The sequence below is a fragment of the Eurosta solidaginis genome, chromosome 3 (genome assembly GCF_040869045.1).
Source record: "Eurosta solidaginis isolate ZX-2024a chromosome 3, ASM4086904v1, whole genome shotgun sequence".
In the NCBI taxonomy this organism is placed as follows: Eukaryota; Metazoa; Arthropoda; class Insecta; order Diptera; family Tephritidae; genus Eurosta; species Eurosta solidaginis.
The window spans coordinates 256,737,330-256,752,078 of record NC_090321.1 but is presented as its reverse complement, the minus strand read 5'-3'; the positions used below and the strand labels follow the sequence as shown (position 1 = coordinate 256,752,078).

Genomic DNA, 14,749 nt, shown 5'->3' with positions numbered 1-14,749 from the left:
ACTATACTTACGGTTACATCCTTTTTCCCCCATACCGTGAGCAAAGAGGTTTACGCATCAAAAAAAACGTCCCTTCCCGCCTTACATTCTAACCGCATGCACTGTGCCTACAGCCCCGCAAGCTACGCAACCAATCGTTACAATTTTCTCGAATTAAGATAAATGGATTTACTCTGGAAGTTTTCTAAAAATTGAATCACACTAACCTGAAAAACTAATGATGACCATGAAAAGCCCTTTATCCACACTTGCGAAATAGCGTAGTGCTCCTTTCCTTTTCATAACAGCCCACCTTATATAGTTCATTTCCGATAATTTCGCCTTTTTGATAACAACTCGTTGGTATAATGGAATTTTGTTTTGGGTAATCTTCGGGACCATTTTTGCCCCAACATTGCAGGTAAATTTGAGAAGAAAATGATAAATTAATATGTGAAGAGTTGTTTTATATAAAATAATTATTTCGTAATAGTCTTGCCTCTTTTTGAATTTGTATCATTTTGTCTTTATTACAACTCATATATGCTTTCCAAGCATCATCAACATCTTTATGTGCAACTTTATCACTCTCAATATGTCCAACGAAACCAAAAAGAGAAATAATATTCGCTATGACTAATGCAAGCAAACTGATGTTATGCTAAACAAAAAAAGAGTTAGTTTTAGTTTACGAATTTAAATATAATCAAAAGGCTATTCGTTTAGGCGTTCCAATTTACGAAACGTCATAAGTTAATCAGCTAAAGACGTTAGCGTAATTATAACCGTTACACCAGAGTTGCACTTTATAAGTCTTTTAACATACCTGTCCAAATTTATAGCTCGGATAAGAGGACGATGAGTTGGCCTTTGCAATATTCGAAAAAAGAGCTAGACAATGGTCCTTCCCGCGATTGCAACGCCGTACAGTGAAGGCAACTTAATGATAAAACTTCTTTGACTTAACACCAATTTGGTGCCAGTTATCGCAAAGCAGAACTGATTGGCGTACATTGCCTCGTAAAGCCAAAATCACGAGGCGGCTAATCAAAAGTTGTTCATTAAACGAGTGATACCTCGTTTTCACACGCAATGCATTAAAAATATATTGGCCTGCTCAACCATAAAGTCAGTGACCTATCCATACATGTCCTGCATGACAAAATGAGAGACATTCACGCAAAACGACAGTCTCGCATTACAAGCATACGAATTTACTCCGAATTGGTGCTAAAAGTATGCTCAGAGAAACGGTTGATAGAGATACTTGTAGCAACTGCGCTACGCTATATGTACCATGTATAGAAAGGCCTTTTGTTGAACTGGTGCCCTTCTAGTGCATCCGAAACCATTACTAGTTCGACCTCAATCCTTTTTACATGCTTGCAACTGGAGAATTGAATAGTGCTTATTTGATGATGTATACCTACAGTTCTGAATCAGAAATTTCTATCATTAGTTACTGACTTCTATATATAGGGCGAACAGACTCGGAAAGAGATCCTGGGACCACAATATAGTCGAAGTGTTGGTGCAAGGATGCGGAAATGGGGGAACATACTATACAGGCGTATACCGATGGTGCCAAATTTACGGAAAAGTTCGGGTCTGCTATTTACTGCGCCGATCCAGAAGTACGCAGATTCTACAGGCCCCTTGATCGCTGTAGTGTCTTTCAGGTGGAAAGTTTTCCCGTGAATAAACCAGCAGAATTTCCCAAGAAAGCATGCTTAAGCTGCAAGCGCCTCAACAAATATATATATATTGATAATCAGACGGTCATTAAGGCAATAGTCTCACATAGAACGCCATCAAGAAGTGCCCTGGACTGCAAACAGGATAGACTTCGATCAGGCCAGACCATGCATCTATACTTGGATCACATTCATAAACGGGGGGGAGGGTAACGAACAGTCTGATGAGTTGGCAAAGGAGCCAACACTGCGAGTCCGCTTGGGAGAAATCAAAAAGAGGCAAGAGCTGCATATGATCCAGCAAGCAGGAAAGGCGTGGACAGAAGCGCAGGGCTGAAAATTTCTAAGATCATTTGCAAATCCAACTTTAATGTTCTTTCAATGTTTCTCCTATCTCTAAAGAGCGAAGACTGAAGGCTCATGATAGGCATACTAACTGTACACTGCCCTTTGCTGTCACAGGCCTATAAGTTAGGTCTCGGCAGTAACGGCAGATGTGAGATACGGATTGATAGGCACGTTTTGTGTTTTTATGTCCTGCGCTCGCGAAGTTAAGACTCCACTAGGGCGGCAGAATTGCCAGGCGTCGAGGCGGCATTTAAGCTAAGTCCACGAAAACTTTTAGTATTTTTCAAGTTATTTTGTAACATAGTCCTGATACCTCGATGGGGTTTTCCGTTTAGTCGTTAAAAAAGTTCTGGTAACACCACGAACACATTCGGCCTATGGAAGAGCTTCATGGACCCACCAGTTCAACTTAATCTGACCTACTGACACCCACACAGGTTCAGTCAGCGGAAAACTATCTGATTTACTAGGGTGATTGCAAATTATATCTCCAACTATTTGTTGGTCAGTCAAAAGTTTTATTGCAACAACGAAGTCTCGAACAAATGTTAATTCCTCTTCGGAGAAGTTTTTTCGTAGGGTCTTACGCCGAATTACTTGCGCTTTAGTTTTGGCAACTAAACATCTGTCTGAATTAACGTCTATACATACCCTACAAAACATCTAAGGAATAGTGAAATCTGTTTGCTAAAAATGTGAGCCGTAGCATAACCTGATTAAGGTTCTGTTGGTCTTACTTATGACTATCAATAGAAGCAGGGCCGGATTAACCCTCAACGGGGCCTTAGGCAAACGTCATTTTGGGGCCCTTTTTTCACGTCCGTTCTCTTTTTTCGATTAAAAAATACAAGATTATATGTTTCATAAAAATTTTAATGTAATAAGCAAAGAGTCAGCGCATACGCGCCTTGGCAACCACGCTATTGTTGCCAGCCATAATTTCGAAGTAATAAAAGACTTCGTTTATTTGGGAACCAGCATCAACACTAGCAATAACATCAGCACTGAAATCCAGCGAAGAATCAATCTTGCCAATAAATGCTACTTTGGACTAGGTAGGCAATTGAAAAGTAAAGTCCTCTTTCGGCGAACGAAAATCATACTCTACAAGTCACTTATCGTACCCGTCCTGCTATATGGGGCAGAGGCATGGACCATTACAACAGCAGTTGAAGCGGCTTTGGGAGTGTTCGAGAGAAAAGTTCTTCGAAAGATTTATGAACCTCTACGCGTTGGCGATGACGAGTACCGAAGAAGATTTAATGATGAGCTGTACGAGCTATACGCAGACATCCACATAGTCCAGCGAATTAAAACGCAGCAGCTGCGCTGGCTAGGCCATGTTATGCGAATGAAAGATGATGCTCCGGCCAAGAAAGACTTTCTATCGGAAGCCGCCTATGGAAGCAGAGGTAGAGGGCGGTCCCCACTCCGTTGGATGGACCAGGTGGAAAACGATTTAAACACCCTTGGTGTGACCAATTGGCGCCGGTTGGCGGAACGAAGGAGCGACTGGCACGCCTTGTTGGACGGCCATAACCGTTTAGACGGTTAAGCGCCAATTAAGTAAGTAATGTAATAATATCAATAAAATTATTATCTACATTTTAAACATGTCATTATCTACATTTGTTTTCGGCAAATTCATCAATTATATCATCAATATCGATTTTGTTCAATAAATCTGACTCAATGCAAAGTATACCTAATATCTCGAGTCGTACTTATCTGGTTGAAGCTCTTTCAGCAGCTTTCATTCTTTTTAATTGCGAGAAGGATCATTCGGCAGAACAATTTGTGATCATTAATGTTAACAAAATCCGAAGAGCTATTTCTGTGTTGGGAAATACATCGGCTAATTGATCTTCCATTAGAATCTTATACACATTACTATGAGTTTTTTTTTGCATCAGTGTATCTGGGGTTCACGTAACTTTGGAATTGTTTCATTTCAATGAAACATTTTTCCAAGTCTAGAATAAAAAATAACTCAGTTATTTATAGCTTCGTAGAGAAAAGTTGATGAGAAATGCAAATCTTTCTGAAACGTCCATATACTTTCACTGTGAAGATTGTCGATGATTTCGAGGAAATCTTTTGTCTTAAAATCATCGCGAGGCGAAAATTCTACTACTGGAGCATTTCCGTCATTAGGTTGTTTTTTTTGTTTTTCTACGACGAGTACGTTTTACGATTTTTGTATAACGTACACCAGTTAATAATTGTTTTGTTTTTTCCTCGAAATCATTGAACTTTTCACGGAATGAAACTAAACTCTCTTCTAACGATCCGTGCAAAAAAGCACACGTTTTCAAATCTGCTTTTTCACTTTGCAATGACTTACACACTGAACGCGTAGCAGTCAAAATAGAGTTGAAGGCTTCTACACACTCTCTTTCAAAAAATAACCGAAATTTACCAAAATAAAAACCATCAGTGTACATTTTGAGATAATTCTTTTTTATTATTCTATATACTCTCCTTCACTTCGATACACTTTTTTCACGCTAATACAATTTGTCAAATGAGTCGGAAATATCCTTTTTAGGAACCTTGTTTAGTTCGTCGGTCGTTGCCTTTTGAATGCGGTCAATTGAGTTTTATTTATTTGAGTAAAAATTATTTTCAATTCTGATTATATTTTTCTTTCACTATTAGAATTTTATGTTTGTAAGAAAATTTTAAAAGTCTTTTTCATTTTTCGGGGGCCCTCTAAATTGGGGGGGCCCAGGCAACTGTCTATTCTGCCTACTTGTTAATGCGGCCCTGAATATAAGTTGACGCGTCTAACGCTTTTATTTAATTGTCGGATCAACGCCCTAGTTTGATGAGGAGTGTGATGACTAGTACCTAGGACCTACATAAGTATTTTCTAGCTTTTAGTAATATTATTACTTAATGTAAGTATTGTTTTCATTAAAACCGTTTAACTTAAAAATTTGTTTTTTTTTTAATTATTTTATTTTAGATCCGTGTCAAATTAGCATGGTTTTGCTTCACATTAGGAGGCATTGCTTACTCCGAAAAAATAATTTTTGTACGCATATTTTTGAAGAAAAGGCATGCAAGGTGAGATGGTCGTACGAAAAGTGTAAACCACTTTTTACCATAACAGGGAAATAAAATTACCCCAAATATTGAGAATTGTTATTATTTTATTTTCTTTTTTCCTTGTTTCTGCTTAGCTTGCAAACTCACTATTTTTCCTATAGTTTCTACAAATTAAATACAATAAACATTTCTCTAACAATCTTTGAGCTTTCATATTTAGTTTATGTTATCTCATGCTTGTCTTATCAGTAACGCGAACGATAACTTATACGCGATTTCGAGTTAAGCCTTTTCAAAAGCACTAACTGTTCGAACAAGTGCCATTTATGATAAAAGTGCCATACATATTTATGTAGAACCATACTTTCCGATTTTTAATGTTATTTAGTAGATTATTAACAACTGTGTAAAGTAGATGTAAATCCAGCCACAAACTTCGAGTGAATTTTTAAAAGCGATTAAAGTGAGACAATAAATAAACAATTGTAGTTTATAAAGCGAAATGAGCACATAAATAGCAAATATAGTGCATATGTTCAAATATATTGAAAAAGCGCGAAAGAAGTTAACCTAATTAGCTCCATCTGATTTAGATCAAGATGTCTTGTGCAACGTCTACATTAAAGTTGTTGGCTTTTCTAATGGATATAATTTGTTGCGTGAGTAATTATCAATTGGTCACTTTTTGATCCACTTTAGCATTGAGTTTGTTTATTTACACGGTTAGAAACCTGAGTCTAAATTTTAAACCATTCTTCGGTTTATGCACTTTTGGAAAAATGTGTCTACTAAAATGAAAACCTCTCAACTTACTACTATGTTTTTTTAATTTTCATCGATTTCAATTTAAAACTTGTCTTAACAATAAATTTAAATCTTAAAATTATTTTAAATAAAACCAAAAAAGTCTCAAAATCCAAAAAGAGAAACTTATAGTCACTTACTGGTTAAGAAAAAAAAAGTTTCACAAATCTCGAAATAGAAACTTGTAGCCATTTCTAGGTTAAAAACAATACCAAAAAGTTTTAAAAATCTAAAAACAGAAACTTGTGTACACACCTGGTTTTAAAACAAACCCAAAAGTTTTAAACCGGGGGTGTTTGAAAGTTTCAAGTTTTAAAAAAGTGCTGCAAGTCACAGATTCTTCTTCGGAACATTATGTTATACAGATAAGGTGGTATGATTTGATTTCATACGCAGATGTGAAAGCTCAGTGGAAAAGAAAAGCATGCTCTGAAATCATCACAAAACAGTACTGAAATAAAGTCTTGAACAAGCTCCAAATAAATTTGAAAGTAATGCCGTATAGTCTCGTCATGTATCATAAAATGTTCACAAATTTAATTATCTCCAAAGTCATCCCGAGGGGGGTATTGCAAAGCTCTCTAAAACAATTCAGAAAAAGTGCCAATTTACCCTTGAATCACTCTGAAATAGTTCCCAAAACCAGCGCCGAAATTGTCACGAAACAGCCTAGTTATTCTTAAAACAGTTCCGGAATTACTTCGTAGAAGTCCCGAAATAACACCAAAATAATGCCGAACATTATGTCTGAACATAGTTCTGAATTAGCGCCACAAATATACATAAAAACAAGTAAGAACGGGACTGTCTTCGGCTGTGCCGAAGACTTCATACCTTTCATGAATGGGGCTGAACAATAATCTTATCCCGTTCGTAATCTCCGAATAATCGGATGTATAAGATAAGAAATATATAGTGAACAGATCTACATACCTTAACGATTTTTAAGATAAATATAAAATAAAAAACAGGTAGGTACTTTGTGTGAGGATGCAAAGTTTCAGGTTTTTTGTGGTCTGCGTGTAAAAACTATGACTACGAATCACGTATTTCAAAAATATATGACGAAAACGTAACTATTTGATGAAATTTGATGAATTTTGAAGATTCTAGCCGTAAAAAAGGGGTCAAAATGACAGTTTATATGAAGTATATAATATATATATCACCGATCTCTATGATTTTTTTAGACAACAATATATGCTATATACGTAAGCATTTTGTGAAATTTGAAGCTTCTAACTGTTAAAACGGGGCAGAAATTGCGCAAAGTTTCTTATCTGAACAATCGGTTGTATGAGATATATACTATGTGTACCACCGATCTCAATGATTTTTTTCAGACATCAATATATGCTATACACGTAAGCAGTTGGTGAAATTTGAAGCTTCTAGCTGTTAAAATGGGGCCGAAATCGTAAAAAAAATATATATATACTATATATATATACTATATATACCATCATATATATATTATATATATCACCGACCTCTGTGATTTTTTGACACAACAATACATACTATATACGTAAGCAATCGGTGAAATTTGAAGCTTATAACTGTTAAAATGGGGAAGAAATTGCGCAAAGTTTCTTATCTGAACAATCGGTTGTATGGGATATATACTATATATACAACCGGTATCTATGATTTTCTCAGACAACAATATATGCTATACACGTACGCATTTGGTGAAATTTGAACATATCTAAACGATTTTTAAGATAAATTTAAAATAAAAAATAGGTAGGGAATCTGTGTGAGGATGCAATGCTTCACGTTTTTTGTGGTCTGCATGTAAAAACTATGGCTACGAATCACGTATTTCAAAAATATATGACGTAAACGTAACTATTTGATGAAATTTGATGAATCTTGAAGCTTCTAGCCGTAAAAAAGGGGTCAATATGACAGTTTATATGAAGTATATAATATATATACCACCGATCTCTATGATTTTTTCAGACAACAATATATGCTATATACGAAAGCATTTTGTGAAATTTGAAGCTTCTAACTGTTAAAACGGGGCAGAAATTGCGCAAAGTTTCTTATCTGAACAATCGGTTGTATGAGATATATACTATGTATACCACCGATCTCAATGATTTTTTCAGACATCAATATATGCTATACACGTAAGCAGTTGGTGAAATTTGAAGCTTCTAGCTGTTAAAATGGGGTAGAAATTGCGAAAAGTTTCTTATCTGAACAATCGGTTGTATGAGATATATACTATATATACAACCGATCTCTATGATTTTTTCAGACAACAATATATGCTATATACGTAAGCAATCAGTGAAATTTGAAGCTTATAGCTGTTAAAATTGGGTAGAAATTGCGAAAAGTTTCTTATCTGAACAATCGGTTGTATGAGATATATACTATATATACAACCGATCTCTATGATTTTTGCAGACAACAATATATGCTATGCTTATAGCTGTTAAAATAGGGTAGAAATTGCGAAAAGTTTCTTATCTGAACAATCGGTTGTATGAGATATATACTATATATACAACCGATCTCTATGATTTTTTCAGACAACAATATATGCTATATAAGTAAATATTCGGTGAAATTTGAAGCTTCTAGCTGTTAAAATGGGGCTAAAATTTGCGAAAATATATATATATATACTATATATATATACTATATATATATACTATATATACCACCATATATATACTATATATACCACCGATCTTTATGATTTTTTCAGACAACAATATATGCTATATACGTAAGCATTCGCTGAAATTTGAAGCCTCTAGCTCTTAAAATAGGGCAGTAATTACGAAAAGTTCCTTATCTGAACAATCGGTTGTGGGGGATATATACTATATATACGACCGATCTCATAAATTTTTTCAGGCAACAATATGTGCAATATACGAAAGTATATGGTGAAGTTTGAAGCTTCAATCTGTTAAATTGGGTAAGATATTACAAAAATCCTCTTTTTCTGAAAAATCGGTTGTATGGAGGATATATGCTATAGTGGTCCGATCCGGTCGGTTCCGACAATGTCTAATCGGACACCCAAATACACCTGCTCACCAAATTTTATCAAGATATCTCAAAAATTGAGGGACTAGTTTGCATACAAACAGACAGACGGACAGACGGACAGACGGACATGGCTAAATCAACTCAGCTCTTCAACCTGATTATTTCGGTATACTTAATGGTGGGTCTATCTATTTTCCTTTAAGGACTTACAATTTTCGGTTTCGTGACGAAATTAATATACCATTTCATTTTCATGAAAGGTATAAAAAAATATACCGAAATACAGCACCCCAGAATTGTTTATACTGTATACAGCAACCACGTGAACATTGCCAGCTCCCGATATTTTTGGACGCGTATTAGCAGTCGACCGTTGCTCTAGGCTGCAGTGCTGTGATGGCAGCATGCTCCGAAAACCACACCGATGGTCCAAAAAAACACCAAAAACTTAGAAAAAAATTGCCAAGCGGTGTTGCCCCTCGACAGTGACTAGGCAAATACTCCGAATGTATTTCTGCCATTAATAGCCTCTTAGTGAAAACTCATCTGGCGTGTGGAGTTGGCATAGAATATATAGGTCCCGTTCCACTAATTTGTAGGGAAATTTAAAAAGTACCACGACACAAATCAAAAGAACAAAACAAAAGCTCGCCCTTAACCTCTTCGGAGGTAAATCTAGTCAAGTAGTTATTATTTTATTACCATAAAATCAAAACATAATAATATTAATGAATTATGCTTTTCAAATCTTATTTGAAATTGTAAATTTTTTGCCCCCTGTTTCTACTACTTAATAATTTTCATGAGTTTGCAAAGAAACAACAGGGTTAATGGATGTCAATTCAAGTTGGGAGCAAGATGGCTGCATTTGTCAAAAAAATGTTGTCAGCCGTGCAAACCTACTCTGGCTGGCCCGTTAAGATCAAAATGAATTCGATTTTGTCGGCGAGTTAACACGTGCACAGCTGACTCGCGAGTCAGACTTATCGTGTGTAGACCTTATACAAGAAAAATTTTCATTTGCCAGAAGAAATTATGAAAAAATTGCCTTATTAAGGGAGTTCAGGATTTTGTGCAAATGGTCCAGCATCATTGCATTGCAAACTTGTGTAGCATATTTTTACAATACACTAACAAAATATACAGCAATGCATTTGTTAGGTCATGGCAAATACGCAACATCAAAAACCGTAGTTTATTTTTTCAATTTTAAATAGCAAATCAACAACTCTTAAAACAAAGTATGCAAAGAAGAAATCGAAAATGAAAAACTTTTTCACGATCCGAAACGTTCATTCGCTATAGCAAAGTTTCCAACATTGAGTCACAAAATTTTGAATACCCTTATTGTATTTTTCTTGTTTCGTATTTTGGAAGAGGTATTAGAATGTAAAACGACGAAAAATTTAAGAAAATATGCAAGAAAATATATAGTGTCATATAGGTATTACAAAAGGAAAATAAAAAAAAAGTTTTTAAACGTTTTCTTGTGATCGGGGTACCGCGCTTTGCTCGGTAAAAATATTAATGTTGAAAACTTTAAAAAGGATAATAATATCTAGGTCGTGATCCGCCTGTGAAAAGTCCTCTGAAAATTCTTTCCTTAACTTTTTAATTTTCTTCAAACTTAGACCATCCTTGTTTAAAACAAATATTTTGAGATTGAAACGAAATATTCCAAACTGTACGCAAATCCGCGAGCACGCTTTTGGTTTCCCAATATTGCTAGCATTACTCAATAAATAATAAATATTAGATAATAATAATTGTTCTATTGTTGTTTTTTTTTTTTCATTTCATGACACATGCACAACTGCATACCGAAAAATCGAAAATGATTAGATAGCAGGAGCTTTCATGATATCAGCCAGTGCATATTCCTTAATACAATTTAATGCCAGCGACTCCATCAAGGTACCATGCGTTATGGGTATTGTGTTAGGTGGGTTACTTTTCACTACGACAATAGTGGGTTGTTGCGGGACAATACGTGAATCACCGCGTACTATTTTTTTTGTAAGTATAAGTAAGATACCATAAGGAAGACATAAGGGATATCCTCAAACTGGGCTTGTAACATGTATTTTTAACCTTAGAACCGTGACATGGCCATACAACCTAATCTCGTGTCTTGGGCACTCAGTGCCCAGTAATGTATTTTGTATGAAAATTTAAGCTTTTTTTAAGGTTGTTTTATGAAAAAGCCAATATTTCGTTTATTTATTTATATAATTCAATGAAACATATTTATTTTATTATAAACAGATATTTTTTAATATATAAAAGTAAAAATCTTATAAAGTTTAAGTTTTGGACCTCTCGAATGGGTGAAGTTCTCTGCTGTCTTTTTGATGCGTTGTGACTTGCTGTTGACGTTGTTGGAATATTGTCCTCGTCTTCACCAATATCTGAGTGCGTATCAGCTTCGGCATTGTATTTTTCGAAGTAACACTTTTCGCAAGTCCTTAACTAGTGTTTGGTGCAGGTCGGAGTAAGACAATGGTCGCAAATTGCCGTTGTTTTGTTGTCGACTTTAGCAGTTCTGCAGGTTCCACACCGTCGTTTCAAAGTGTTTACCTGGGAAAGAAAAATAATGAAATTATTTTTAAATTATATAAGCTCGGAGAACTTACCTGTACTGTTGGACGCGATCTCGATACGGAAGGAACTATTTTAAAATCTATCAAATCCATTGCAATTTTATTTGCAGAATTAATTTTTGTTTTGGATCGATTGTGCAATTGTTTCTGTGCTAGCTCCATTGCCAAGTCTTTCAAAAATATTTTGCGCTTTTCAGACTTATGGATGTTCCATGTAGGGTTACTATGCTCAAAAAGCCTGAGTGCAGCAAGTGCAGCAACGTCCAGCATATTATAAAACAATGCCATGCGCCAGCGGTTTGTTTTTCTTTTGCCTCTGAATCCGCGTAGCATTTTATCAAAAGTATCGACTCCTCCTTTATGCTCATTATAGTCATGTATTACTTGTGGTTTTTTTGTCACAGGATTCACTTCTTCACTGGCATGGGCTGTTGAAAATAGTAGGACGTTTTTCTTTGAATGTGATGTAAAGCTTACCAATTGTATTGAATTTGAAAAGCAAAACACTGATTCAAATGTACCCCTTTTTTTTTGCTTCTTCAGAAGATGTAAAAAGCTTTGGCAATTGGGGCTTATTTCCTCTTATTGTGCCCACCAAGGTCGTATTCCGTGCAAGCAATTCCTCTGCCAAGTCGTAGCTTGTGAAAAGGTTGTCCATCGTGATATTTACACCCTTATCCAAATAGCGATTACTGAGTCGCATTACGAGACTGCGCGCGATGCCAGTAGACCTCTGTTCATTAGGCTGTGAACCCAAATATACCTCACCTGAAACGGGATAATTGGTTTTTGCGTCAACAAGCCAAAATATTTTTATGCCATATTTTCCAGTCTGAGATGGAATATATTGGCGGAAACTGCATCGGTTTCTTGTTGAAAGTAACTGCTCATCAATTGTCAATTCCTTACATGGAATGTAGGGCGTCGTCAAATTCTCCAAGAAAAATGTCCATACATGACGAATAGGCGCCAACTTATCGTGCCGTAATCTCTCAGCGCGAGTCCTGGAATCGTCAAAGCATAAAAAGCAGCACAATTGCTCAAATCGATACAATGACATCACTGCTCTATAAAAGGGCATGTTCATTTTGTGAAAAAGATCCTTGGATTGAACTAAGTTTGCTTTTTCAGCACCGGCGTATAAAATTATTGCAATAAAAGCATATATTTTATTAACATTCGTGTCCTGCCAATATCTTAATTTTTTTGGAACTGCTTGACGCATATTGGCTTCAATTACTCTTTTAGCTTTCCTATTCCTTTCAAGAGCAATACCTTCAACAAGAGACACTGGGAAAACACGTATGAATGCGTCCCTTTTTGACTCAAATCTTTCCGTGCATATGGACATTGATTGTCTGCGCATTTCCAATGCCAGTTCTGTTCGCCGTTCTTCAGTTTGAATTGGCATTGACCACCATACAGTTCGGTCGTTGCTTCCTTGGCCACAATATTTTTCTCCACGATTTCTCCCAATAGCGGAACTTGAAAAAGATACGTTTTCAGCGGGATCCATATCTAGCGGTGCTTCCTCGTGGTCATATTCTTCAAAACGTGGGTTTGGAATGGGCGGTGCATTTTCGTCTCCAAAGTCAGACTGGTCGCTGGGTATTGGTTCATCATCGCCTTCAAATGTAGGGTCGTTTCCACCATCATCATCATCGTTTTCGTGCTCATTGAAATAATTTGCAAGATTTTCCTCTTCTTCTTCAGTCAATTCACGGCGTAGGTTTGCCAAATAAACTGCTAATTGCTCACTCATTTCAAACAAAATTTTTATAAAATATGTAATCAAACTGTTCACTTGAAACTTTTAGGCAGAACTGATAAAAATGCAGAATATCCTCCAAAATCCGTTAAAAATTTATATGTTTCCATACAAAATATATGAATAAATATTATGGGCACTGAGTGCCCCAATTCACGTACAGAGAACCAACCATATGAAATGCCGTTACTATTTTATTTTAACAGTTATACACCTGAAATTTTAAAACACCATAAAGAAATCTACAATTTATCAGTCTGCCAAAAAGAAATTTAATAAGACTTCCCGGTCCCCAGTAATTCAACATCAAAACCTAATATGGGCACTGAGTGCCCAACTCACGGTTCTAAGGTTAAAACGTAAAAAAAATCGGTCGCTTATTTCAGAAAAAAATAGGGTTAGTTTGAGAATACCCTTTTAATAGTTTTTAGCTAAAAAAAACATGGTTTTCAAAACATTTTTCAAGTATGCCATATTCTTGTTGCTACTGTTGGGTGCACAAATCGCTGTGATATTTTTACTACCAATCAACTTTCATAATCTCGCCGCAGAAACAATACAAAATGCTTGGAATCGTCAAATGAGTGATGAAAGCATGAATAATTATCAAATTAGGGTAAGTAAAATGTAATCATTTAATTAAAATGAGATTGAGCTTTATGATCATAAGTAGAATTAGGGCTTACCTTCCGTATATTTATTTTGTATATTAGCAAAAAAAAACTTAACGAAAAATGCCAAAATTACCTATCCCGGCTACAGATGCGATTTTAACACAATTCCAACTTGAGCATGTCCTTCTACTTACTTAATTGGTAGAGATGGGAAAGTGGTAAATACCCAAATGGTAAATACCCAGTAAATTGGTTATTTATTTATTTATTAAGCTATTGCATAGATTTTATCGCGGGCTTGGCGACTAAATCAAAAAAAACCGTAACGGATATTTGTCAAAAAAGATCCAAAAAGCTCGAAAAGGTTCGAAAATGTTCGTAAAGGTTCGGTGTTAGCAACAGGCCAAATACATAAAATTGGATCTCTATCATAAACAGCGGTGGGCACACATTTACACGGTTACCAAATTGAGAATGTGTTAGTAAACACGAACGCGTAGCGAGCACGAAAGCAAAATCAATTATTTATTTAGTTTGATTTCAATCATAGTGTACAAGTACAAGTATAGGTACACTATGATTTCAATGCTTGAACGTTGAGCATGTGTCACACGCACTCTTTGGTACTCTGTTTTAAGCGCGCGTGCGACACTTCCTCACCGTACGACCATCGACATCAAACTCATAGTGTACCTATACAAGTGTGTCAACTAATCGATAAACGTCAAAACTACAAACAGCCTCGCTCACCTGATGCAAATCTCAGGTCTAGAGTTGCATTTTTGGTACGTAAGAGTATTTCAAGCTAAGTTGCATTTGATAATTAAATAAAACTTTGTAGTATTTACAGATGAAATAGTTGCATATATTTCCGCG

The 14,749-nt window shown here is 35.7% G+C and overlaps 2 protein-coding genes and 1 pseudogene across 8 annotated transcripts in view; 1 reads left to right on the top strand and 2 right to left on the bottom strand.

Moving 5' to 3' along the window:
* Positions 1 to 14,749, bottom strand: part of LOC137245421 (dynein light chain Tctex-type protein 2B) — an 83,841-nt gene that overhangs the window by 22,831 nt on the left and 46,261 nt on the right. The window lies entirely within an intron of this gene.
* Positions 1 to 14,749, top strand: part of Tsp42Eq (Tetraspanin 42Eq) — a 152,580-nt gene that overhangs the window by 117,276 nt on the left and 20,555 nt on the right. The window contains exons 1-4 of one of the 7 annotated variants that reach the window (XM_067776060.1): positions 5,489 to 5,556; positions 5,617 to 5,731; positions 10,734 to 10,907; positions 13,726 to 13,875. In XM_067776060.1, coding sequence (XP_067632161.1) covers positions 5,672 to 5,731; positions 10,734 to 10,907; positions 13,726 to 13,875 — 384 coding nt within the window. In that variant the 5' untranslated portion in view covers positions 5,489 to 5,556; positions 5,617 to 5,671. Of the gene's footprint in view, positions 1 to 3,505; positions 3,588 to 4,989; positions 5,091 to 5,473; positions 5,732 to 10,733; positions 10,908 to 13,725; positions 13,876 to 14,749 lie in introns of those variants that run through there. The other 6 variants (XM_067776058.1, XM_067776064.1, XM_067776061.1 and 3 more) reach the window with 6 other exon arrangements.
* LOC137243699 (uncharacterized) lies at positions 11,139 to 11,824 on the bottom strand (annotated as a pseudogene).